The sequence below is a fragment of the Mauremys reevesii genome, linkage group 9 (genome assembly GCF_016161935.1).
Source record: "Mauremys reevesii isolate NIE-2019 linkage group 9, ASM1616193v1, whole genome shotgun sequence".
NCBI classification, from domain to species: domain Eukaryota; kingdom Metazoa; phylum Chordata; order Testudines; family Geoemydidae; genus Mauremys; species Mauremys reevesii.
Genome location: NC_052631.1, coordinates 46,688,324 through 46,714,375, shown reverse-complemented (window position 1 = coordinate 46,714,375; position 26,052 = coordinate 46,688,324). Strand labels below are relative to the sequence as shown.

At 41.8% G+C, this 26,052-nt stretch overlaps 1 protein-coding gene across 4 annotated transcripts in view; it reads left to right on the top strand.

Moving 5' to 3' along the window:
• UGGT1 (UDP-glucose glycoprotein glucosyltransferase 1) overlaps positions 1-22,417 on the top strand; it is an 88,193-nt gene extending 65,776 nt beyond the window's left edge. For all 4 annotated transcript variants that reach the window (XM_039488542.1, XM_039488541.1, XM_039488544.1 and 1 more), the window contains 11 exons: positions 3,239-3,324; positions 3,706-3,790; positions 5,622-5,710; positions 6,457-6,561; positions 8,227-8,311; positions 10,430-10,612; positions 12,459-12,619; positions 13,127-13,241; positions 16,208-16,324; positions 20,276-20,444; positions 21,456-22,417. In XM_039488542.1, the coding sequence (XP_039344476.1) occupies positions 3,239-3,324; positions 3,706-3,790; positions 5,622-5,710; positions 6,457-6,561; positions 8,227-8,311; positions 10,430-10,612; positions 12,459-12,619; positions 13,127-13,241; positions 16,208-16,324; positions 20,276-20,444; positions 21,456-21,481 (1,221 nt within the window). In that variant the 3' untranslated portion in view covers positions 21,482-22,417. The remainder of the gene's footprint in view (positions 1-3,238; positions 3,325-3,705; positions 3,791-5,621; positions 5,711-6,456; positions 6,562-8,226; positions 8,312-10,429; positions 10,613-12,458; positions 12,620-13,126; positions 13,242-16,207; positions 16,325-20,275; positions 20,445-21,455) is intronic.
• The last annotated feature ends 3,635 nt before the right edge of the window (positions 22,418-26,052 follow it).

Here is a 26,052-nt window from a genome sequence, read left to right as displayed (position 1 = left end):
GCAGAAGAGAAGAATGAGGGGGGATTTGATAGCTGCTTTCAACTACCTGAAAGGGGGTTCCAAAGAGGATGGATCTAGACTGTTCTCAGTGGTAGCAGATGATAGAAGAAGGAGTAATGGTCTCAAGTTGCAGTGGGGGAGGTTTAGGTTGGATATTAGGGAAAAACTTTTTCACTAGGAGTGTGGTGAAGCACTGGAATGGGTTACCTAGGGAGGTGGTGGAATCTCCTTCCTTAGAGGTTTTTAAGGTCAGGCTTGACAAAGCCCTGGCTGGGATGATTTAGTTGGGGATTGGTCCTGCTTTGAGCAGGGGGTTGGACTAGATGACCTCCTGAGGTTCCTTCCAACCCTGATATTCTATGATTCTAAGGAGAGTGGTCTTCAGAGACTAAATCCAATGCCTTCCAGAAAGACAATTTGGTCTTTCCAGCCAATCTTCCAGTAGTGTCAGACCCTGAGAGGGCGTGGAAACCTAGAAATGTGGTGGCTTTTAATGATCCTAGTGGTAGGAGCACATCTCTGAGGGACATAAAGTGATTCTGTTCCCCAGCAGCAGGCACAAAAACAGAATATCGCAAAAAAAGTTTGGAATAGCATCTCAGAGGAGCACTGGAATTTTAGTGTCCTGTATACAAACCTGGACTTTATTAGCACCTCTCTCTGGGGTAGATAGTATGCAAGATAATTTTAGTGTCAGCCTCCTCTTGGGAACTACGAAGAAATTCCACTGAACAGTGCAAGGCAGCAGCTTCATTATGACGTCTCACATGTTGAAACTGCTTGATGGATGCCTTCGGGCTTACTGCAGAAAAAGCAGGTGTTCTTCTTGAAACGCATGCCATGGGACCTAGTGTAAGGTGAGCCTTGCCCACAGCTGTTACTTGTTCCACTTTCTTCAACTTTTTCCTGATGCTTGAAGTACTTCCTTTCCAACCTTGCCAAATACAGTTTATGGGTGCACTCCCTATAGTATGTAAGGTGCCACCAAGCATTGTGTTTAACCGGGTCTTCCATGGTGACACTCTCTTTGTCTCCCCACTTATGCCTAAAAATGATCAAGACAAAAGTAAACACAAGGATTTTGTAATAAATTACTGCGGGATTGTACTTAATTATGTCATGTAGCTATATACATCCCGTTTGGATATGGATTCCAGTACCTTCTAGCTGGATGCTGACATCCTAGCCAGTGCCTCATCACCATTCTTTCAGCATAATAAACAAAGCTGATACTCAATACCACTGAACTGTTTTTTTGCCATGCTCCTTCTATTTATTGTAATCTGTAACATTAAAAAAAATGAATCGGGTAACATGTTCTGAGCATGAAGTGACAAAACAGTACTATCAGTTGAGGGCCACAATTTAAATTTGTGAGGGCTGAATATTTGACATTGCTGTGTTAAAATATTATTTTAAAAAATTGTTTGGTTTTTTTTAAAAAAACCTTTTCTCAAATACATATCTACATAATTGTTTAGGTTTGTCATGTTTGGTACCACTGTGTTTGTGGGGGAAATAAACCCAACTTGATATGATACCCAAACGATACCCAACTTGACCCATTTCCAATGACATTGTATTACCAAAATTTTCATAAACTGGAGGACCTGAAGCTGGGAGCTGAGGGGCAGCGAGTTCCCCCGATACCACACCACAGAGGGTGACACGCTGAAATTAGGATTATTATTATTATTTTTTACAAATCAGCTGACACTCCCTTTGCTTCCCATCATTAACTTGCCCACAGCATTACATATGCTTCCAGACTGTAAGTCTTTTCTGTAATTACCTGAGGCTATGGCTACACTAGAGAGCTTACAGTGGTGCAGCTGCAAGCTCTCTAGTGTAGCAGCTCTAAAGGGATGAGGGATAGCTCTTCCATTGTCTTAATTAATCCATCCCCAACGAGCTGTGTTGTCAGGAGAAGCTTTCCCACCGACAGCGCTGTCCACACCGGCACTTAGGTAACTTATGTCACTCACAGGGGTGGCTTATTCACACCCCTGAGTGACATAAGTTATATCAACATATGTGGTAGTGTAGAAATAGCCTCAGTGTCTACTAAGGTGAATATAGGCCTGATGAAAGAACTAATAAGGAGCGAGATTTTCACAGTTGATTTTTCTGTATTGCACAAATCCCACCTCTTTAGCTGACAACATCCAGAATTTTGCTGTAAGATGAGCAGTGGGTATTGTGACTGTGTATGCCCACAGGTGGGGAGTGGCTCAGATTTTTGTAAAACAGTTTTTAATTAGCCACGTTGGGAGGGGTGGGAAACTACATGCTGCATTTGTTTGTTTTTTAATGGATATAGACTTACCTCACTTTGCTGTCTTTTCCTTCTTATAAGTTTGGTCTCTGAACAACTGAATCTGAAGGGATTTGGAAATAGTCTACTAAGCATGCACACTGCATCATTTTCCTTAACTTCAGAAACTTGGACTGTTGTGCTTTTTCTCCAAATATTTGCACATGCAACTCTTTGACTGTGCAATCATAATTACACAGTGGCAGAATGAAAGAACATGAGCCTATATGAGGCATCAACACAAATATTTAGACCCTCATCAGATTTTGTCACCTTAACAATTAATTTTCTGATTCTTCTGCAATTAAAATCTAAAACTTGATGTTGCAATAACATACTTTTGTGTATGTGTTCTGCACAGTATTTTTTTTAAAGTTGTACCAGAGTGGTGTGTTGCACCAAGTGTAGGATGTTAAATCTTCCTGCTTTAGCAGTGACTTTTCTCCAAAGAACATTAGTTGAAGTCCCAAACAGGGTAGCATCAGAATGAATCAAACATGTACTGAAGCTGGATCTTTTATGGATCATTACAGTGGTTAGCTGGTGGTGGCTTGAAAGATTTTTTTTTTTCTCCCATTGAGGGAAGCCCACAAGTTAGACATTCTGGGTCATCTTTTCAGAAAAACAGGCTGAAAGTCTGTGTTTGGTTTCTGCTCCGACAGTAACTACTTGAAAAAACTCCATCTGTTTGAAAGATTCTACCTGTTCCATGGGTATTGCTTACTTTGAAATGGGAAATGTCATTGGAAATGGTAGAACCTTTCATGTTCTTATCTGTGTTTTGAAGATTAAAGACATTTTAATCAGCTGATTTATGAGCAAATATATACAAATCTAAAATGGTCGAACTGTATACTGCTAGGAAAAAATAGCAAAAGTAGTTTGTTTTCAGCTAAAACAGCATGTCACTTTTTTCCTTTACAGGGCTACTTCCAATTAAAAGCCAATCCTGGGGCTTGGGTTTTGAGACTCAGAAAGGGGAGGTCTGAGGACATCTATAGAATCTACAGGTGAGGCTATATGATATCTTTTTGTTTTTGATCCTGTGAACATTTTGAACTGGACACACATAATACTGGTATCTATGGATCTAACAATTCCTTTACAAATAGCAACTAATTGTTAGATGAAAATTGCATGCCCTGCCAGACGCACTATTTGTTCCATGAGATTAAATCAAATAAATCCCTTTTGTGATCTTGTATGAATATGTTCACTTTTGTATTTATTGGATAGGTTTGTATGTTTTATGGTGTTAAGGTTTAATCAGGGAGGGAACAAGGCTGTTATGAAAAAGATCTTTATGAAAAGTGCTCATGAAGAAGAAATAGGAAACAAAATGGTTCTGTGGTGATGGTTACAAAGCTAAATTTTTTTAAAATTATTTTTAGCCATGATGGTACAGATTCTTCACCTGATGCCAGTGAAGTTACTGTTGTTCTCAACAACTTCAAGAGCAAAATTATTAAAGTGAAGGTGAGTTTGAAAACTGTACTTCAAGAGCTCCTCTTGAAGTAGGGTGGTTGGTTTGAGGGCATGGACAATGGCAATGAACAAGGTGGGTTTTTTTTTAAGAACTAATTATCCCTCCTATAAACTTACACCAGAGGCAGTGTGTGCAAAATAAAGCAGAAGCCTCAAGATACTTAGATTATGCATGCACTTTTTGGGGAAAGGGATGGCACTATACTGTTACTAAGCTGTTTATAACAAAACGTAGGTCTTATACGGCCTGATCCAAAGCCTATTGAAATCAATGGGAGAAAGTCACTGAAGTAAATAGGACGACTCCCATTGATTTCAATGGGCTGTGGATCAGGTCCCTAACATTGCATTTCATCTGTAGACCTTAAAGCACTTTACAAAGAAGTATAAATATTATTATCCCAGTTTTACAGAGGGGAAACAGAGGCACAGAGAGGCGAAGTGATTGTGTAAATTGAAGGGCAGGTCAATTGCAGAGTTTAGATTAAAATCCAGGTCTCCAGACAGCCAGTCTCTAGCCAGTCTCTTGGAACATATTACCTATTTGATGTTTGCATTGTTGGTATGAAGGTCCCTCTCAAGTCTTATGCCAACAGTACATTGGGCGCGGGGGGGGGGGGGGGTGTGCAATCTCATTCATGGGGTCCATTTATCCTATCTCCTGGGTTATAAATAGTAATAATAAATAGTTTAATTATTTATAAAACACTGTTCACTTCCAGCACTCAGTAGAATAATAATATACAAGAGCACAATATCAATTATATAAGAAAAGTGAGTTGAATTATAAAAATGAAAAGGAAGCAATCGTGTGAATGTAAATTGGAAGAGAATTTTATCAATGAGGTGCTAAGTTTGGAAGAGTATCTGTGCGATGCTAGCAGTATTATAGTAGCACTTGATAAAAAAGGGCTTAAATATATTTAGTGTGTCGTGCATGTAATTAGTGATTATATGTGCAGAATGAGGGATTTGACATATGGTTGCTCTAATTTGCATGCAAATTAGCAACACAATTGTGCTCACTTTTTACTGGCTTAACTGAGTGCAAAATCTTAAAAATATATCCCTTAATCATGTTTAATATGCTTCCTCCTCCACTCCTAGTAATGATTATATAACAAATAAATAGCCAGCCAGCCAGTAGTGTAACTACCATTATGGATATGTTTTTTTTTACCCACTGGCTATCATACATTATTAAAGACCTGTGCTTATCTACCTTCTATCATCAGCTCTGTGGTTATCTGATACTGTCTCTCCCTCAGAGGGCACACAGCAGATGGAAGTGTAGCTACAAAATGAAACCGGATTAATCCATTGGTGGTGATGGTTGCAGCACAACCTTCTCCTCTCTTCCTCCCAGAATTTCTATTTTGCATTTCTATTTGGCTCTGGTTTTTCAATGTGGTCTTCTTGCCTATTAAATCTACTGTGATTAAGTTGCTTAGCTCTGGTGCTCCACTCCTAATGTCTTAGCTGACTCCTTTTGACCAATATAGAGAGTAGCGTTAATTTTTTCTCCAGTTTCCGTCATCGAAGATGATGACAAAAATGCATTTTGATAAGTTTTAGCCTTCTAAACTCAAAGGTCTTAAGGCCTCTGGAAACTAGTTTGGATTTTGTGTTAAAATTCACTAGTGAAAACTGAGTTATTGTCCCTTCTGATAAGTATCTTAATGTGGCCTAAGTTGTATGTAGATGGACATTATTCAAACTGATAAACAAAAACATGGAGTGGTGATGACTGCTTAGTTTCTTGTAGCTATTTTCTCAGCTATTAATATAATTTATTGGCTAACGCAGTGTTATACATTTGCAGGTTCAGAAGAAACTAGACATGATGAATGAAGATTTACTAAGTGATGGAACCAATGAGAATGAGTCTGGATTTTGGGAGTCTCTTAAGTGGTAAAAACAGTTCTCTGTTCACTAAAATCATGCAAGTGTCTAGAAACTGAAAGATTGTCTGGTATTTTAATGAGGGACCTAAAGTACCAATAATCTATAGCCATCCTGTTATAAATGGGGTTTGAGGGTTTAATTTTTAAAACTACGCTATCAGTAATTCCTGAGAGTCTACTTTATTCAGCTGTGCAGAACAAGATGGGCATTGCTTTTTAACTACACCTCTACCTCAATATAACGCGACCTGATATAACATGAATTCAGATATAACATGGTAAAGCAGCGCTCTGGAGGGGGGGCGGGGCTGTGCACTCTGGCGGATCAAAGCAAGTTTGATATAACATGGTTTTACCTATAACATGGTAAGATTTTTTGGCTCCCAAGGACAGCATTATATCGAGGTAGAGGTGTATGTTCTCCTTCTCCCTTCTATGAAAGGTTAGAGAATGCCTTTCTTGGTGCACTGGATCATTGTACATTTTGTAAAGGCCCCACATCACAGGCAGCCCCCTTAAGGCTGAAGAGGTTTCATTAACAGGACTCTTTTCAGAGCCCATCAATAATATAAATCAGCTGGCAACACCAAGCATGCCTTCCCTCCCAGGTCTGAGCACATTGTGTCTGCAGCACACTCGACCCCTGCCAGACTGGGAAGTGAGAGATTTGGCTTGGGGGAAAAGCTGTTTTCTACATGACATTGTAGACAGGTATAAGTATTCTAATGAGGACTATATTTTTCCTGATTTTAGGGGATTTACAGGTGGGCAGAAGAATGACGAAGTGAAACAGGATAAAGATGATGTGATTAATATATTCTCTGTGGCTTCAGGACACCTGTATGAAAGATTTCTCCGGTTAGTATAGAGTCTGTAATTTTTGTTTCTCAGTTGGTAGATGTACTGCTATTGCTATCTACTTAAAAAAGTAGTTGGAAGCTACAAATCTCATTTTAAATAATAATCTGACAATTTATGTTACATAAATTACCTTACGTCTGACGAAGTGGGTATTCACCCACGAAAGCTTATGCTCCAATACGTCTGTTAGTCTATAAGGTGCCATAGGATTCTGTCGCTTTTTACAGATCCAGATTAACACGGCTACCCCTCTGATATGTTACATATGAATAATTTGGTACAGAGTTGTTAAACACTGGCTATTTCACTTGGCATAGGTCTTACTTAATGTTAAGGGTAATACTGAAAAAAGTGAAATCCAGTGGTAAAACTCCCATTAGATTTAAAACAATTGGAAACTTTAGTGTATTTTATAAACGTTTCTGTCTATGCAGTTTACAGGAAGTGAAGTGTTAAGGCAAGCTTTGTTTAGTAGCTGTCACTGAGATGCAGTATCATTGTAGGTTTCCCACTGCTACAAACCAATATTCATAGAACAAACTTTAAGGCAAAGATAAAAAGTTGATTTTAAAAGCACAAGATATTTATTCTATGACTTTTATTTTTATTCTTACTGTAGTAGGTCTGCTGACTCACCGGCACGGCACCTCCTGCTGACCATCCAGGAATTAGCTCTCTCAGCCCTGGAGTGCCCTCCATGGGCCGGTGTCTTGCCCTCTGTTACCTACCCCTCTGCAGTCCCTTTACCTGTAGGCCTCACGTCCCTCCCGGACCACAGTGCTCCTTATCTTGGCGTGCTGCCTCTCACCCAAGGAACTCCACTCCCCTGAGCCCACCTTGCCTCAGTGACCCACGGCCAGTCCTCATCTAGCCCCTTTACTCAGGGGCAAACTGCAGTCTGCAATGGCCACTCATCATTGGCTAGGGGGTTGGACCTCAGTACCTCCTTAGGCCTTCCTGTCAAGGCCTGGGCTCCCCAGCTTAGCCTGCCCCTTCCCCAGCACTGCTCTATTGAAGGTACCCTGTGCTCCCAGGCAACCCAGTCCTTTCCACCCCAAGGCTGGAGTGAGACTGCCTGCCTCCTAGCTCACAGCCCTCTTTCTACCAGCCCTACTGGGCTTGGATTGGCTACCTGCCTGCCCCCGATTGGCTCCTTGGGGCAGCCCTTTCCCAGAGCTGGTTTTAACCCCTTTTGCTCTGGAGCAGGGTGCTCGCTAGGCTTCACTTATGCTATTTTGCTCTTTACAAATAGCTAAAATAGATTTAAGCCGTTTATCTAATAGATAATAGAGTAGTTGATCACTGTCCTAATATCTGATTTACTGTATATTGGATTAAAGAATGACCCACTTTGTATATTCATGCATAAATTATTCAGTATTTTAAAAAAATTGTGTTCTTAGGTGTTTAAGCTGATTTTAATAGGCTGCAGCTGTATATTTTCTTTTTGGTGCATAAAGGTCAGTAATCTGGCACAAACTGCATTCACTAGAATAATGTAGGAAAATAGCCATCTGTAATCTAACCGTTATGCTGAGAGCTTTCTGCAGAGCAGGGCTGTACGAACTTTATCTTAGCAATAACGCTGTGGTCTTTACAATTGAGGGAGTCTTTCCTGTTGATTAAATGTACAAAAACCTTGTTATTTTTTGCTTTTAACAGTATAATGATGTTATCTGTGCTGAAACACACTAAGACTCCAGTGAAATTCTGGTTCTTGAAGAACTATTTGTCACCTACATTCAAGGTTGGTTACTAAATCTTTTACTTTTTATTTTTCACAGATAAAAGTGAAAATCTTTTCTAAAGGTTATTACATTTATCATCTTCTTACCTCATTTTTTTACATATCTGTTCTTTGAACAGGTAGATGAGTCTCATACTAATCAACATGAAAAGCTATGCATAATCTATTGATATTTCTTTATTTTGACAAACAAGAATTATAGTTGCAGTCGTATTCTTCTGATTAAGGTTTTGTAAGTGAAGATCAGTTTGACAGTGGGTTAACTTTGTAAGGGGGTATATAAGGAGGGAGTTGCACACAGTAGCAAACTGGAGTAAGAGAATTCTTCATATCTTTTGTTTAGATTCCTTTTCTTCTGTTAAGTTTGAACTGCTTTTCTCTGTGGTTTGCATGGCAATGTTCATGATAAAGGTGTGGCTGTTAAATAGAGGCTTCTTTTTAAATTGCATGAGGGAAGCTGTGCATGAGCTGTGAGGAGGGGGCGGGGGAGGACAGAGCAGAAGGAGACAAAGCCCAGAGATAGGCAATGCCAATGATTAGAGGCATGGAAAAAGTTCCATATGAAGAAACACTAAAAATATTAGGACTTTTAATTTTTGAGAGGAGAATAGGTGGTATGAAAGATGTATATAAAATCAACAGGACTGTAGAGGAGGCCAGTTGTGCATACATACTAAACCAAGAACAAGGGGAATCAGAAGGTAGCAAATAAAAAACTAAAGTATGGAAATATTTTTTTACATAACACAATTAACCTGTGGCAACGATTTATAGAGGCAGAGTGCTTAGTAGGATTCAAAAAAGGATTACACATGTATATGAATAAGATGGGCTATATACATATATGACACATCAACCCTGATACTTCAGGAGATGAGACAACCTTAAATGCCTAGGAAAAAACATCCTCTATGGGCATGTTAATGCATGACTGTCTACTAAAGCGGTTTTATGCTTTCCTCCAATTTATCTGGCATTGGGTACTGTCAGAGACATAACACTGGTCTTGGTGGGCCATGGGTCTGATCTGGTTTGACAGTTCATTGTAAATGAAGAGTCTGTTTATACAAAGAGAAATCAACTAAGGGCTAGATTCTGTGACTTCACAGTCTGTGCTGCCTCTCGTCCCCCTTGTTCCAGTGGGGAAGTAATATGCTACCTGTGGCCAGCAGTAGATTATTTCCCACTCAGTGCAGACTCCACATCATGGATTTGTTGGACAAGTAACAATCTTGGTTTAACCAGCATCTTTTCCCTAAATTAGGATTATTTTAGTATCATTAAGCCTTCTGGTTACTTTTTCTTTTCTAATACACATTTTCAGGGGGTGCATTGTGACATCTTGGGAGCAATGCAAAGCCAAAGTCAGTCAGCGAAATCATTTATTGGACTTTAATGGTATTAAAAACTAGGCACGAATTTGTGCCATTATATTGTTTGAGTATTGGGTTTATGTTAACGTACAGCAGTCCCTGAAGTACTTGATTGCAATTATCAAATTAGTTAGAGGGAGCTAGCAGGGGAAAATTTCTTAGGTTCTCTAGTCCCAGTTCTCTGCTGATCCAGGATTATTCTCTAATGTACACTTATTAGCATTTTTCAGGGCTTATATTAATTGTTCAAGAGTTGGGGCTTCTCCCACTTCACTTGGGGAAACCTACACACAGCCAAGTGGATCTTGCTGTTGGGAATCTTTTCCTGATGTTTATCTTACCTTTTTCCCTTTTAGGTTTATTCCAGTATTTCCTATTAAACTCAAGTAATCTCTTCTTGTAATTTAAACCCTTCACCCCTGGATTAGTGTCAGAACTGTGGGGACTGAAGGGATCCCAAGATGTTTAGATGGATTTCAAAGACCACATTCTGACAGTTACATTTCTGAGGTGTGACTGTCACACAAAGTTGGGACCACTTATGCAGTCAGTTTGTTTGCAGTTACATTTACATTTGCTTAGAACAAAAAACCTATCTAGAAAAAAAAATTGTGCTTTACCCAAAGGCTGCAAAGTCTCTTGGGCCTTTTCTTCTTTTTTAAAATTGTCTTTGCTTCTACCTGGTTTCGCTATAATGGGACAAACCCAGAAATGCAATCGAGACAAATAATTTTTCCCTCCCCAGGAGTTCATTCCATATATGGCAGAGAAATACAATTTCCAGTATGAGCTTGTCCAGTACAAATGGCCCCGATGGCTTCACCAGCAAACAGAGAAACAGCGCATTATCTGGGGTTACAAGATCCTTTTTCTGGATGTGCTGTTCCCACTGGTGGTTGATAAATTCCTGTTTGTGGATGCTGATCAGGTAAGTTAACTGATGGCTTTGGGGTCATTGGCAGGAATTACGAGGTCAGCGTACGTGTAGTAAATGGAGTTAAATACAAAAACACCTATGTTAAAAGAACATTATGAAGGTTGCAAAGTAAAGCACTCAAAAGTTAGAAAATGTGGATATAACAAATAGAAGAGGACAGCACAAATCCTATTAGCAAGATAAGCAGCCATCACAGCACCCCAGGGGCCTATCTTTGTCAAGAGACAAGGTGGGCAAAGTAATACCTTTTATTGGACCAACTTCTGTTGGTGGAAAGGAGAAGCTTTCTCATGTCTGGAGAAGGTAACCAGAGTGGCCAATCTAGCAGGGCTGGCTCCAGGCACCAGCCGAGCAAGCTTGTGCTTGGGGCAGCAGATTCTACGGGGCGGCATTCCGCCCAAACCTAGGGTGGCACGGCCGCTTTTTTTTTTTCTTCCATGCTCCGGCCGCCCTGTAGGGGGCAGTGGCGCAGAGGAGGGGAGCACCCTGCAGCAAACGCGGCAGGGCAGCCCGGGTCCTTCCCTCCCCGCTGACTGGAGAGGCGCGGAGCCCTCCCAGCAGGCGGCGCAGCAGTCGGGCCCGCTGAAGCGTTGGCTGCCCCCTTCTCTCCCCCCCCCCCCGCTCCCTCCCCCACCCCTCCACTAGACCGGGCATGCACTCTGCAACACAGGGAGTCTCCCTGGTTCTGGCCGCCCTGTAGAGTTTTTTGTTTTGTTTTTTCCCCCCCGCTTTGCTGGCCACAACATTTTTGTTTTGTTCCCCACACACACACACTTTGCCTCTCCAGCCGCACCGTGTCTCCTCCCCCCACTCTCTCCCGGCTTTGCCGCTCTAGCCATGCTGGTTTTTTGTTTTGTTCACCCCCCCAACCACCCACCCACTTTGCCGCTAGGGCTGCAAAGTGTTGGTTTTTTTCCCCCTGCTTTGCCACTCCAGCTGGCTCCTCCCCCTTTTTTTTTCGCTTGGGGCGGCAAAAAAGCCAGAGCCAGCCCTGCAAACTAGATACAAGGTGGAACAGATTAAGCATAAGGAGTTCGCATCACTTAAAATGAAGTGGGCAATTAATGCCTCTGCAGTTGTAGGAAAATGGAGGGTTAATAGGCTGCAGGGTGTGGTACAAATTGTTGTAATAAGCCACAAAACCAGTGTCTCTTTTTAAGTCATTGGTTTTTTAGCAAACTTATGATTTTAAATTCCCAGACTCATCTGTTGAAAATGTTGTACAGATTTCCTTTGAGGATGAGGACTTGAGAGGTCAGATATAGAGTGATGGCTCTGGGTACGTGTACACTGCAATTAGACACCTGCAGCTGGCCTGTGCCAGCTGACTCGGGCTTGGGCTTAAGGGGCTGTTCAATTGCAGTGTAGATGTTTGGGCTCATGCTGGAGCGCACGTTAGATCCATCCCTTCTCTCTGGGCCTGACAGCCCAAGCTCCAGCCTGAGCCTGAGTCAGCTGGCATGGGCCAGACACAGGTTTTTAATTGCAGTGTAGACTTATCCTAAGTTAAGTTATTTGTAGGTACCATGACCTAGATACCAGATTCTCCTTTAATAGCTAATAACTCTAATAACAGTCTATTTTGGATTCTTTATATCTCTGTTACTTGAAGAATGATAATGAGCATTATCCTATTCTGATTTGCTTGGGCAGGGACTTTATCTTGGTCCACTAGTACAATGTAGACTGCACCAGTAATAAGTAACCTTTTCTCTAAATGCTTATTCAACTTCAACTGTGGAGTCCTAACCCGCACCTCAAAAATAACCCCCATGCTAGCTTTCCGAAGTGTCTGTGTCCATGCTAAATAGAATACATTTCCATTCCTCTTTGCTAGATTGTGCGCACAGACCTCAAAGAGTTAAGAGACTTCAATTTGGAAGGTGCACCATATGGCTATACTCCATTCTGTGAAAGCCGTAGAGAGATGGATGGCTACAGGTTCTGGAAGTCAGGATATTGGGCAAGTCACTTGGCTGGAAGAAAATATCACATCAGGTACTGAAGGATTCAGTTTTACCAGATAGATTGTAGGGCTCTTGTTTGGATTTAAAAAAAAAACAACTTGTGGAAAACGTGAAACAACACTTGCCATTGTTGCTGGCAAACTTTGGTTGAAGTGCATGTGTATGCAATGAAATCTGTGTCTGCTATGTGTTTGGAGGGATTGCTCAATGCTTTCTTTTTTCTGGGCTCCATCATGTAAGCTTGGGCAGCCTCTGAATTTCCACTTGACATATTAGGCTAGAGCATTTTTTGTAGCTTTTACAGATTAACTGAACTGATGTTAGTTGCCAGTAGATATATCTGGGTTAAATTTTGAAGGTAATGAAAAAATGGATAATGAGACAGCAATACTAAGATATTGTTTTAGAAGAATCTTTGAATTTATCCATCACAACCTAGTTTGTCTGGGAGAGTCCAAGATTACATTGTTTTTGAATTTTGTAAATGGATACATCAGTCAGGCTTCATGTTATTAACAACTGTGTTATTTGTGTTTAGTGCTCTATATGTTGTGGATCTGAAAAAGTTTAGGAAGATAGCTGCTGGAGACCGGCTAAGAGGACAATATCAAGGTCTGAGTCAAGATCCTAACAGTCTTTCCAACCTTGATCAGGTGTGTGTACTTTGATTTTTTAATTTTTTCAGTTAGATGGTAGCTTTCAGATACTTAAGACTCTCTTGTCTTTAATTCCTATCAAGGTCATGTACCTTTTCTTCTTAAGGCAGCTCTGTTTAAAGATTGCACTGTAATCTGATGCTTAATTCAGAGTTGACATTTGCTTGCTTTATTTCTTAATTGCCTAACACATGGTAGTTTTAAGCCAATGTTGTTCTGAAGCCTTGAACGAATCCCACGCCTTTACTTGGCTTCATCAGACAGTGACAACTTTCAACAGCAATAATGAGTGTTACCATTATGCTGCAGCATATGCAGTACATTGGATTCTGAGTTCGATAGAAGTTGGACATGGGGTGAGTTCAAGGCAGAATACTATTTTAGCTTTACATGCGTTTTTCTTCTTGTCAGTTGTGTTTAATCTTTAATATTATTTTCATTAACTATTAGCTTTTCGGAATTTGGTAGAGATTTTACTAAGGTTTCAAAAAAATGATACCAAGCCTCATGAAATGGCATTATGGAAGAGTCCCCAAGAGGAACACTGTAGTCATTCTGTATTGAGTGCTTTACTACTTCAGAGACTGTGTTGATTCTTAAAACTTTGGTTTCCCACTGAAGTCCTCCATTATAAAAAAAACCAAACAAACAATCACACAGTTCAAGTTTCCTCACTGCCTCCAGGTGGCTCTCAGTACAAGTTTAAAACACATCTCTGGGTCTGACAACTAAATCTCAGTGTCTGTTCGCTCCTTGGCCTCTCAGTTGATAGTCAACAAGGCAATACCAAGTGTTATGGAGGCTTCTTTGGTATGGACATCTTTCTCTTAGGAAGTGTCCTGAGACCACCAATTCAGTTAATATTTTATAAGACAATGAAAAGTTTTTAGATCGTAATGTGTGTACTACTAGCATTGACCAGATTGGAATTAGGGTTGTGGAGGTGAAAGTTTCTCTAACCCATTACCAATTTCTTGAGCTGTCCAGTCTGCCCTTGGTTTTCCTAGTTATAGGCCAAAGAAAGCTTTATGTATCTTCAAATACTCATCTTTATTTATAATGTGCCATGTGCTAAACTGTATGTATATTAGTGCATTGACTTTATGCATCTGAGCTTTATACAGTACAGTAACTCCTCACTTAAAGTCGTCCCTGTTAACAGTGTTACCTTGCTGATCAATTAGAGCACATGCTTGTTCAAAGTTGCGCAATGATCCCTTATAACGTTTGGCAGCCGCCTGCTTTGTCCACTGCTTGCAGAAAGAGCAGCCATTGGAGCTAGCTGCCAGAGGCTTGGGACCAGGGTGGACCGGCAGCCCCCTCATCAGCTCCCCGCTCCCCTAAGTTCCCTGTGCGGCAGCTGTCCAGCAGGCTATCAATTGCCGGCAGTTCAGCTGTCCCTCCTCACACTGCCGTGTGCTGTTCCTGCCCTCTGCCTTGGAGCTGCTAATGTCAGGGTGTCCCCTTCCCCCCCACTCCTGTCCCCCGCTACTTTACCCCATTTCCACAGAGCAGAGAATGGACATGACAGGTCTCAGGATGGAGGGAGCTTGCTGGCAGCAGCTGCTGTCTCAATTTGCTGATCTACTTAAAAAGGCAATGTACTTAGAGTGGGGTCAGCATACTTAAAGGGGCAACGTGTGTGTCTCTCTCTCACATGGTGTGTGTCTCTGTCTCTCTCTGCCATGGTGTCTCCCTTCCCTCCATTCCTGCTGCCTTGTAGAGTGTGAGGCTACATTAACAACATCCCTCAGTTGTTACTCACACCATCTTGTCAACAGTTGGGAATGGGCGACATCCACCTTGATTGAATTGGCCTCGTTAGCACTGACCGCCCACTTGGTAAGGCAACTCCCATCTTTTCATGTGCTGTAATATATATACTCCTTACTGTATTTTTCACTCCATGCATTTGATGAAGTGGGTTTTAGCCCATGAAAGCTTATGCCCAAATAAATTGGTTAGTCTCCAAGGTGCCACAAGGACTCCTCGTTGTATTAACAACAATGTGTTAACCCTTGAGGGCTCAGCTGAGTGCTAGTTCATTATTTAGCAGTAAGGCATTCCCTGAGAAATATCACACTTTCTTCCACTCTCTGACTTCAGTACCTCAACCAAGCTTCACAATCATCATTGCTGTGTACAGTATACAATTGTTTGTTTAAAACTTATACTCTGTGTGTGTGTGTGTGTGTGTGTGTATTATATATATGTATGTGTATATATATCTTTTATCAGATGAATAAAATATCCCTGGAACCTAACGTGCGCCCCCCCACCCCATTTACATTAATTCTTATGGGGAAATTGGATTTGCTTAACATTGTTTCGCTTAAAGTAGCATTTTTCAGGAACATAACTACAACGTTAAGCGAGGAGTTACTGTATTAGAATAATCTTGTGTGTAGGTTACCAATGTTTCCATTAGTGTTACTAGGCAGTGGGACTGTTGGACAGAGTATTTGTGCTGTCATAGTGCCATGGGACCATTCCTCTGTCTTCTAAACAACTGTACAAGTACCAAGAGGAATCTCTTGTTAATATCTCTTAAGAAAATAGCCATTTGAGCTAGTCTAGTGCGACAATGAGCATTTGATAGCTGGATTCATATCCCATTATCAAATGGAGTTAAAACCTTACATATGCTGACTTCACAAAACAATAAGTGAACTGAAATTTAATTTTTGAATACTGAACTCTAAAATTGGTAACTGTTTGTTTGTTGAAACAGTCTGGGGTTCTGGTTTTCTCCAGGAATCTAACTTTTATAGATTTTTGTTTAGGTAACGTTATAATTCATCTTTCACTCACTAGAAAACCCCTGGTTTTCTACTTGGGTGTAAAATACATTTTGCTCTACAGGTTAGGATTTCTCAGAGGGCATCTCTTGGGAGTTCTAAAGGTAAATGATTTTTTCCTCTCACTGTTGGAGATACTGCTAATAAATGTTGTCCTTCAAACAGGATTTGCCCAACAACATGATCCATCAGGTGCCCATTAAATCACTACCCCAGGAGTGGCTTTGGTGTGAAACATGGTGTGATGATTCTTCAAAGAAGAGAGCAAAAACTATTGATCTGGTAAGGCCATGATAGCTCATAAGTAGATTTAAATCGGTTTATACATTGGCGCATTGTTGTGAAACAGAGCTATTAGTAACTGACATTTGGTAACTGACCAAAAAGTAGAAATCACTTGGGCTGATGTATTCACCTTTCACCAAAATGTATTGGTTGCATCCCTGAGTCACACACAGCAGGGAGAGGGGCCTTTCCCCAGTTGAACTGAGTAAGTGCCCTCTCTCTTCCCACCTTCTTTCCATAGACCTGTTGGGCCAGGCTAAATTTAACCTGAGGATTGCAGGCGGGTCAAAGTTTTCCTTCTCCTTGGTAGGCTGCCCACCCAGACTGAAGAGTTTCACCTCCCCTGAGCTGTCTGGTTATTTTTAAAAGGTGCCAGATACCCACCTGTCAAGGCTCATTCCCCACTCTGGCACTTCGGGTGCAGAAGGTGGGGGCCCACAAGGATTTTTAAAAATTAATACTTGTAACTCCAGGCTTGTATACTCTCAAGGTAAACGCTGCCACCACCCAAATGCAAAATCCCTTTTTGAAACCAGAAAGGCACAGTTGGGAATTCCTTCTTGTGGGGTACCCTCAACCCCTCCCTTTGGGGAAGAGCTGAGAAAAAAACCACAAAGGAAATCAGCTGTTGCCATTAGCTAATTTAACAGCATGCACAAACCTCTTAGGACACCAAAAATCCAATCCTGTTCTTAAAACAGGTACATTTTATTAAAACAAAAAAGAAAATACATCTGGAACTTAGGCTTTTGCTAGATTGTAAAAGAGCAATTCCAAAAATTAAGCACCCAAAATAGCTTTCTTGGGGGTTCACTTAAAGGTTACAAGCAAACAAAAGCATCTGGGGTTAGCACAGAGGAGTCCACTAGCCATAAGAAATAAACAGAAATAAACCTAATTGCATCTTTCTAAACATTCCTGATCTACTCACACATTTGGGGATTCCAAATAAGTAGTTCTGTGTATGATCTATGACAGGCCTGCACAACTTGTAAAGCGGCGAGGGCCACATTCCTCCAAAGAAAACAGCTGAGGGCCGAAACCTCCCGGCCCCGCGGAAACACCCCGCCCCAGGGCTGCCCAGCCCTGCGGAAACAAACCCTCCTTCCCCAGCGCCGCCCCACCAAAACAGCTGTGGGCCAAAAAGGAAGGTTGGGGGTGGGGAGGTGATACTTCATTTTAAATCGACCAGGGGCTCCCAGCTGAAGAGGTGGCTGGGAGCCCTCAGGGTCAAATTAAAGGGCCCGGGACTCCGGCGGCTGGGGGAACGCGGCAGGGCCAGATCTAGGTTTTTTGCTGCCCCAAGCAAAAAAAAAATTTGGCTGCCCCCCTTCCCAGCTGTGGGCTCCCCCCTGTACCCTCCTGCTGCCCCAGTCCTGGGCTCTCCCCCCACCCACACACACCCCCTGCTGCCCCAGCGCTGGGCTTCCCCCTTTCCTCCCCACCAGTGCCCTCCCTCCACCCTGCTGCTGCCCCAGCCCTGGGCTCCCCCCCACCAATGCCCCCCCAGCCCTGGGTCACTGGTAACTTGCTCCCAGGGCGGGTCATTCAGCAGGAATTTTGGATGTGCACAAAACACAGACAGGATTGGTTCCCATATGGTTACAGAGCTGCAGTAAAGTGGAACAATTTTCAGCTTGTGTGATTGGAGGATATCTGGATGCATATTATAAAACTGTCCTCCATAAATGAGGAAAAGTTGAGGTGCCTTTATTATTCTTTTGTTCCACTCTTTCTTTCTATGGGGAATTTGCCAATGCAATATCACTGTCTTCCTTTCAAACAAACAAAAAGCCAATGGCTGTTGAAAATAGCAATTCCAGTCCTAATAAGCATTTCTTGCTCAATTTTATCCTACTTTTTCTACAGCAAGTTACAGTGGATCAGTATATTTGATTTGGGAGAAATGAAGTAAAAGCTGCCCAAATTGAGCTTGAGCACTCCTGAATTTTGAGGTGTTCAAATCTGGAAGGCAGGTGCTGGGGGGGGGGGGGCGGAGAGGGCTGTGGGCTCCACGGGGGAGCATGGCAGCAACTGTCTAGAGCTGCACAGAGCCAGATACGCTGGTCTGAGTGGCACAGTAAGCAGTTTGGGGGTTGGAGAAGGGGTAGGGGATTCCAGGGGGCAGTCAAGGGACAGGGAGCAGGGGGGGTTGGATGGAGCAGAAGTTCGGGGGGGCAGTCAGGGGACAGGCAGCAGTTGGATAGGCATGGGAGTCCCAGAGGTTTATCAGGGGACAGGTAGGGTGGTGGGGTCCTGGGGAAGTTGGGGGTCTCAGGAGGGGCAGTTGGGGACAAGGAGAAGGGAGGCTTAGATAGGGGCTGGGGTCCCAAGGGGCAGGGTCTCGGGAGGGGGTAATCAGGGGACAAGGAGCAGCGGCATTTAAATAGGGGGTGGGGTCCTGGGGAGCAGTTGGGGCAGGAGTTGGAGAGGGGGCAATCAGCGGCCGCGGGCTGGGATTCAAAGGGCTGTGGGCTGACGGCAGCTGCGGGGAGTCCTGAGCTCTTTAAATCCCAGCCGCGGCTGGGAATCTCTGCGGGCAGCCCAGAGCCCTTTGACTCCCGGCCGCGGCTGGGATTTAAAGGGCTCTGGGCTCCCCGTGGCTGCCGGCAGTCCAGAGCCCTTTGAATCCCTGCCGCGGCCGGGATTCAAAGGGCTCTGGACTGCCCGCAGAGCGCTGTGTGTGGGGGATTTAGAATCCCCCGCGGGCTGCACAGTGAGGCTCCGCGGGCCGCATGTTGTGCAGGCCTGATCTATGATCATATCTGGCTTAAAGCTTCTCAGAGCATAACTGCTCCCTGTTCCCCTCTTTCCCGGAGAGCCGCAACACACAGATAAAGGGAAGTTTTTCCCCAATTTAAAAAAGTTCTAGCCCTCCCATTGGTTCTTTTGGTCAGGTGCCCACTCTCTTTCCTTTTACCTGTGGGCTTGTTAATCCTTTACAGGTAAAGCAAGTAGAGAACAGCCACTAAAAGGGACTTTATAGCTAACTGGCTGACTGGCTGGGTGTCCATAAAAGGGAGCTACCTTCCCCCCTTTCATTTATCACACCATCTTTCGGTAAAAACACCTCTGCCACATGAAAGCAAGTGATGGGAAGTTTGACTGCAGGAGGCTAACAGACACAGGCCATTTCTAGACATTTTATAGATGTTGGGAGCTCATCCTTGGCCATAACAGCCTTTTAGAGAGGTCCTATGGGTATCTGAGCACTAAAAAGAGTTACACAAAGGAACAGATTTTTAAATGAAACCATTAGGATAGAAGTCAGTCTGTGATGTGATTGACAAAATCCAGGAAGCATTACTTCAGACACAGGCCGAAGATTAATGAAACTATGGTGGGAGAGGCCAGTAAGAACGAGACCCCCAAGGAAAGCCAAGGAAGTAATGGATTGCATTATAGAGGGCAAACAGGTGGATTATAGTGCTGTCTTGAACAGACAAAGATGGCAGATAGCTTGCATGACGAACTGACCACAGAAGATGGAGATAGTAGCACTTCCCAACCTCCCAGGGGTGTTGTGTCAGGCTGTCAAATACTATGGTGATGAGGGCCATATATGTACCTTACATAGATTCTCCATGTCATACTGACTAGCAGTTTTGTCTTTTTTCATTTTGCAAGCATTGATTTTTCCCCTTCCTCCTGTATTGATTTCATGGCTAACCACAGCAGCAATTTTAGCATGAGTTGGGAATAGACTTTAGCCTGTACTCTCTCCAGTAACTGAGAGACATACTGCAGCAAGAGGGGCTTTCCTTTCAATTGGTCATTGATGATAGTGGAATTAAAACTACTCTAATTCAGTAGGAAGTGTTCCCCATATTCAGTTTTCTTTTAAGGTCAGACAAATCTGAAGCTTGAAAATACCTGAGTGAACACAGACTTATCTTTTCTGCATGTATGCAAAGGTCATCTGTCTCAAAAATGATTTTTCATTTGCAGTGTAATAATCCAATGACCAAAGAGCCCAAGCTTCAGGCAGCCGTGCGCATTGTCCCAGAGTGGCAGGACTATGATCAAGAAATTAAACAGCTATACAGTCGTTTCCAGAAAGAGAAAGAATCAGGAACCCTTACTACAACAGATGGGATGAAACAGCAAAACAGAAAAGGTAAATTGTAGAGTGTCCCATTCTAAAAAATGGCTTTTATTGAAACTAAAAGTTTGCTGCCCTCACAGTGCCTATACATAGTATGTGAGGGTATTCTGGTGAATTTCTTCCCAGGTGTTGGAAAATAGTTCATGCTTGACCATTCTAATGCAAATGTATTACCTCATACCATGCAAAAGATAACTATGCCATCACATGCTGGCGTGACTATCTTTTTATTTGGGTTTAGTGGAAGAGCCCATTGTAGATGAGAAGAGAAGTTTATTGGCCCATTCCTTGACAAATGCCTTAACATAATCCAGGCTAAACAAAGTGCCTCTCAGTTCTGTGAACTGAACAGAATGGGATTTTTTCAGAAGTTGAATATCATCCTTACTATGGGGGAATGTTTGGCTGAACGCAGACTTCAGTCTACCATTGCATATTCTCAGTTTTCAGCAATAGGTGCACTTGCACAGTGTAGACAATGGCTTAAGCGCTCATGTAGGCAGAACTAAACCATTTTCAACACTGTAAAAAAGGCCTTCATCTCTCTCCATTTTAACTAAATTATTTGTGAAGCTTATCTGCAATACGTCTGTACTTGCTTTGGAATGTATTTTGAATAGTGGTAATATATAGTTTATACAGTACATTTCAAGTCATCATTAGCACTTTGCAAATATGTACTTGAGAGCAGATTTAAAATTTGGGCATCACTTTGACCACAAAAAAAAGAGCATATATGAAGAGAACTGTTTGGTGGGGGTTCATTAACATAAGCACAGAGCTTATGTCTGGGTGAAGGTTCATAAATTTGGGCCTACCTCTGAATTTTTCAACAATTGAAGAAAAATGTAATTCAGTACAAAGGTCAACAGGATTACTGTGTCCTTTCAATTCATAAGGGATTCATTTGTGTAATTCTGTTCTGAGAGAACAATCCTGGGGCTTGTAAAGCCAGTTTCACACACACAGCTCAAACCCAACCTGGAAATGTGATTTTCATCCTATGTTTTTTCTTTTCTACAGATCTAGGCGCACATGTGGAATTATGATCCATGGGGAAAAATGAAGTTAGACTGTTCCATAGACAATTTTTATATCAAATGCTAGTTTTTTTCCAGTATGTCTGCAAAACTGCTGAATAATTGAATGGGATGATGTATGTGTTTATTACTTGCCTTTGGGTTGATTTCTGCAGATGAAATAGGATCAAGGCTGCTGTTTTTGCACCTGTGTGGGGGAAATGAAAGTGCTCACAGTGGAGTGTAGAATTTCAGTAACAGACGTTCAAAGTACATTGAAAAGCAGCAGGTCTGTTCCTCTAGCCGTTGCCACATACAACCACTGCTGGCCACGATTCTATTAGCCACAGATATCTTACTCAAGAGCACATGGAAAATGCATACTCAGTGAGCGGTGGGACAGCGATAGCGTGAGTCCTTACCTCAAACAAATGTTTTGAGATGGAGCTAGTTTTTCCAGGCAACGTTAAGCTTGGAACCATGCTTTGAACTGGTCTAATGTTGCAATTGCAATTTTCAGATGGTCCCTCTTCTACAAGGCTCTGTTCATTATGCCACTGATTCTGTTACAGCACAGCAGTTTCATTATTTAAATTGAGACATAGCAACTGTTTCCTCACTCTTGAAGAGTTGCTCAGTGCAAAGCTACCCACACCATTTAAAACCAAACATTCACTTGCAGCTGTATATGCTAACAAGGTTAACAATACTTTGCAACTGATATACAAAAATCAGGATTTGTTTTCTGACTTGCCCCTTCCTCCTAAATTTATTTAAAAGTGCCCTGTTTCTCCTTCTACACACCTTAACATTTTTAAACAAATCTGTAGGGCATTAATACTGCTGTGGTTCATTGTTTTATAAATGTTTTTGCTGTTTATGAAAATCTGTGGAAGTTTTTGATCATGTAAATTTCATTTTTCTTCAAACACAAGATGTCACATCAATAAAACCTTGAAGTCCTTAGGGTTTTGTGTTAGTTCTCACATTCAACCCTCTTTCCTTTGATCTTCTTGATCCTCCTTACTGTGGAACACAATAACGGATTCCTCGTTTGCACACATTTTTTAGTTACTTTGATGCAATAAGTTTAATTCAAGTGCACAGAAAAAAAAGCATTTTTCTATGAGTAACTGAATCCTCTGAGGATTAGTGTTCTTAGGTTCTTCAGCTGTAAATTTTCTAATAAATCTTTCACATATTAATTTTAAAACAAACCATGGCAATAGTTCTGCCACAAGAGCACACTTATAAAGTCAATTTCTGTCTACTCAGGTATAGTGTGTGTCCATTTTACCACTGCAGGTAACTGTGAAATATATTATCAAAACAGAAGTTTCTTTAAGAGAATGTTGGTGAGATAAATTGAGCAATTTATTTTGTAAGCAGATAGCTCTATACCTTTGTCCAGAACACCGTGGAGATGGAAATCCAAGCCTTTGATCCGAGGTAAAGAAAAGTCTCCATATTTTATATTTCAACAGCATTGAAAGAGCTAGGTCTTCATTTGCAAAAATACGTTTTTTTGTGAGCACATGTAGATACAGCAATTGTCTATGGTGTGTGTGTTTCTGGTCTTTTTTTTAAGAAACAGGCCCCTAGCATTCTGGCCAAGATGATGGGTTTCTGCATTAGTCTTAGTTTAGCTTTCAGCGTTTTCTTTTTAAGGCTGTATATGATGTAAGCCTACTCCAAATGTCAACATTTGAGGTAGGTAACTCTCTGAAATCCACTTTAAAGAAGAAATTGGCTCAAATAACCCTACATTTGTGTATAGAACTCACTGTAGTGTTTTGTGACTGAAGGGACAGATTTATTTTTTGGAGGGAAGAGGTTTTTAGTTTTGCTTACTTTTTTAAAAAATGTGTCCACTTTTTCCCCATCACTATATCCTTTTTGGAAATAAAATGGATCAATGGCAACCGGATGGGTGGTGTCTGTTCAGAGAAGATACAGAGAGCAGTATGCCTTCCCCATTGATTCATTTTGAACACCACCTCATGCATCCTATCCAGCTGAGTGTCTGGCCATACCCCCAGCCAGCACCCTATCACCTTTAGAACCAGGGAAGTTGTTCATAGCATTCTCCTGAGTCTTGGACAGAGGGGAAAATGGCTCCCTATGTCCCCTTTCCATCTGCACACAGCAGGATTCAGCCCCAAGGGCTGTTGCATTGTATAAGGGGGATTGAGTTTTACAGACATTTGCTATGAAAGGGACCTTTTGCTAACAGACACAGAAAATACAGATGTAAAAATTAGTGTGTGTAACTCTCTTGAGCCCTTTGTATCCCAGTACTTTCACTTACATCTATAATTTTTTAAAAGGACAGGAGTGCTTCTGGCATCTTGGAGACTTAAATTTATTTGAGCATAAGCTTTCTCGTGCCACAGCTCACTTCATCGGACGCATAGAATGGAACATATAGTGAGGAGATTGTATATACATACAGAGAACATGAAAAGGTGGGAGTTTCCCAACCAACTCTAAGAGGCTAATTAATTCAGATGAACTGTTGTCAGCAGGAGGGAAAAAAAACATGTTTGTAGTGATAATCAAGATAGCCCATTTAAGACAGTTTGACAAGAAGCTGTGAGGATACTTAACATGGGGGAAATAGATTCAATGTGTGTAATGGCTCAGCCCGGTTAAGTATCCTCACAGCTTTTTGTCAAACTGTCTTAAATGGGCTATCTTGATTATCACTACAAACATGTTTTTTTTCCCTCCTGCTGACAACAGTTCATCTGAATTAATTAGCCTCTTAGAGTTGGTTGGACAATTCCCACCTTTTCATGTTCTCTGTATGTATATACAATCTCCCTATATGTTCCATTGATGAAGTGGACTGTAGCCCATGAAAGCTGATGCTCAAATAGTCTCAAGGTGCCCCAAGTACTCCTGTTCTTTTTGTGGATACAGACTAACACAGCTGCTACTCTGAAACCTATAATTTTAAAAACAGCCTACTACTAATTGATACAATGTGTGTTGCTTAAATGGCAGACAGTTATATTTCAGAGGCACTTTTAGCAGATCTCCAGTCCCCAAAGGGGCAGCTTAGCACTAGCAAAATAGAGGAAACCCCTCTGTCATGACCAAAGCCATGCTCTGCAGGTGAGGGGGACAGGGTTTCATCAACCAGCTATTCATGTCTAGGTATGATGTAGGTATATGTATCTTCTATCCAGCAGCTCTTAATGCACTACTCAGGGCTTGGCTACACTGGAAACTCCAAAGTGCTGCTGCGGGAGTGCTCCCGCACCAGCGCTGGGAGAGAGCTCTCCCAGCGCTGCAGGTACTCCACCTCCCCATGGGGATTAGCTTACAGCGGTGGGAGCCGCGCTCCCAACGCTGGGGCACTGTTTACACTGCTGCTTTACAGCGCTGTAACTTGCTGCGCTCAGGGGGGTGTTTTTTCACACCCTTGAGCGAGAAAGTTGCAGCGCTGTAAAGCACCAGTGTAGCCAAGGCCTTAGACACTTAAATGACATCAGAGCTATAGTAATCAAGGCTGGGAAATGAGATTTTTTTAAACTCATTCCAGTGTAAATTTAATCTAGTTGTTTTTCCAATAAAAAGATCAGAAGCCCAAGTACCACAGGTGCTAATAGGAACCTCCAGCAACGTCAAATTTTTGCTTGTGAAAGCCTTTATATAACATTTAATACAAAATCTAAGCCTGACTCTTGCAAGAATTACCCAGTTTCAGCTACTGACACTTCATGACATTAAACGTACACAGGCTGGCACAACAGCAACTAGGACAGAAGAAGAAAGATTTAGTTTGCTGTTAAAAAAAATAATCCATCCAAGTTTCCAAGGCAGCAATAGGAGAGCTGCGCAAATTCTGTGAATGTAATCAGAAGCTTGAGGGTAAATGATAAAGGAAATGTATTACATGTAGTCCAGTATGTGGGTCTGTTTGTGTGCAGGTATGTGGGTCTGTTTGTGTGCAGGTACTGTTAATGAAGTCTTGTTCATAGTCAAGCTGGATATTTATTTTTGAACCACTCACTCTTCAATTACAGACTTGGGCTGCCCAATGTTTTTCGAGGTGAGTGCCCTAGGAGGAGCACGATTTGAAGACAAAAACCAGTAAATTCTTGCAATAGTTATAGTTAATTAGGTGTGAAGTGTAAAATTGCTATATAAATCAACTTGTTCTTCAGAATTTAGTAACTTGGAAAACTATTAAATTGGCCAAAGCTATTGAGATAGTTTTACGTTCCTTCTGCTTGATAAAGATTATTCTCTTCCATTCAACAGTGTCTTTATTCTGGGTCTGATTTAGAGGGAAAACTTGTCAATCACTTGGAAGCAAGTCATAATCAGGAATGAGCTGACTGAGAAACTACTCTTAATATGAGAGATTCTGCAGTTCTTTTGCAGTACATTTCAAAAGTTCTGTACCTATTCCGATAGACACAATATATAAAGTATGTGTGCCAGCCACAGTCTGAATAATGAAATTATTCAGCTATATTTAGAATACCACCGTGCCTCTCTCGATAACTATAGTTGTTGCAGGTGAGACAAAGTAGAGCAAAGTATTTCTCTCAGAACTACAAATAACAGTATCCTCTGATGGGACTGCTTTT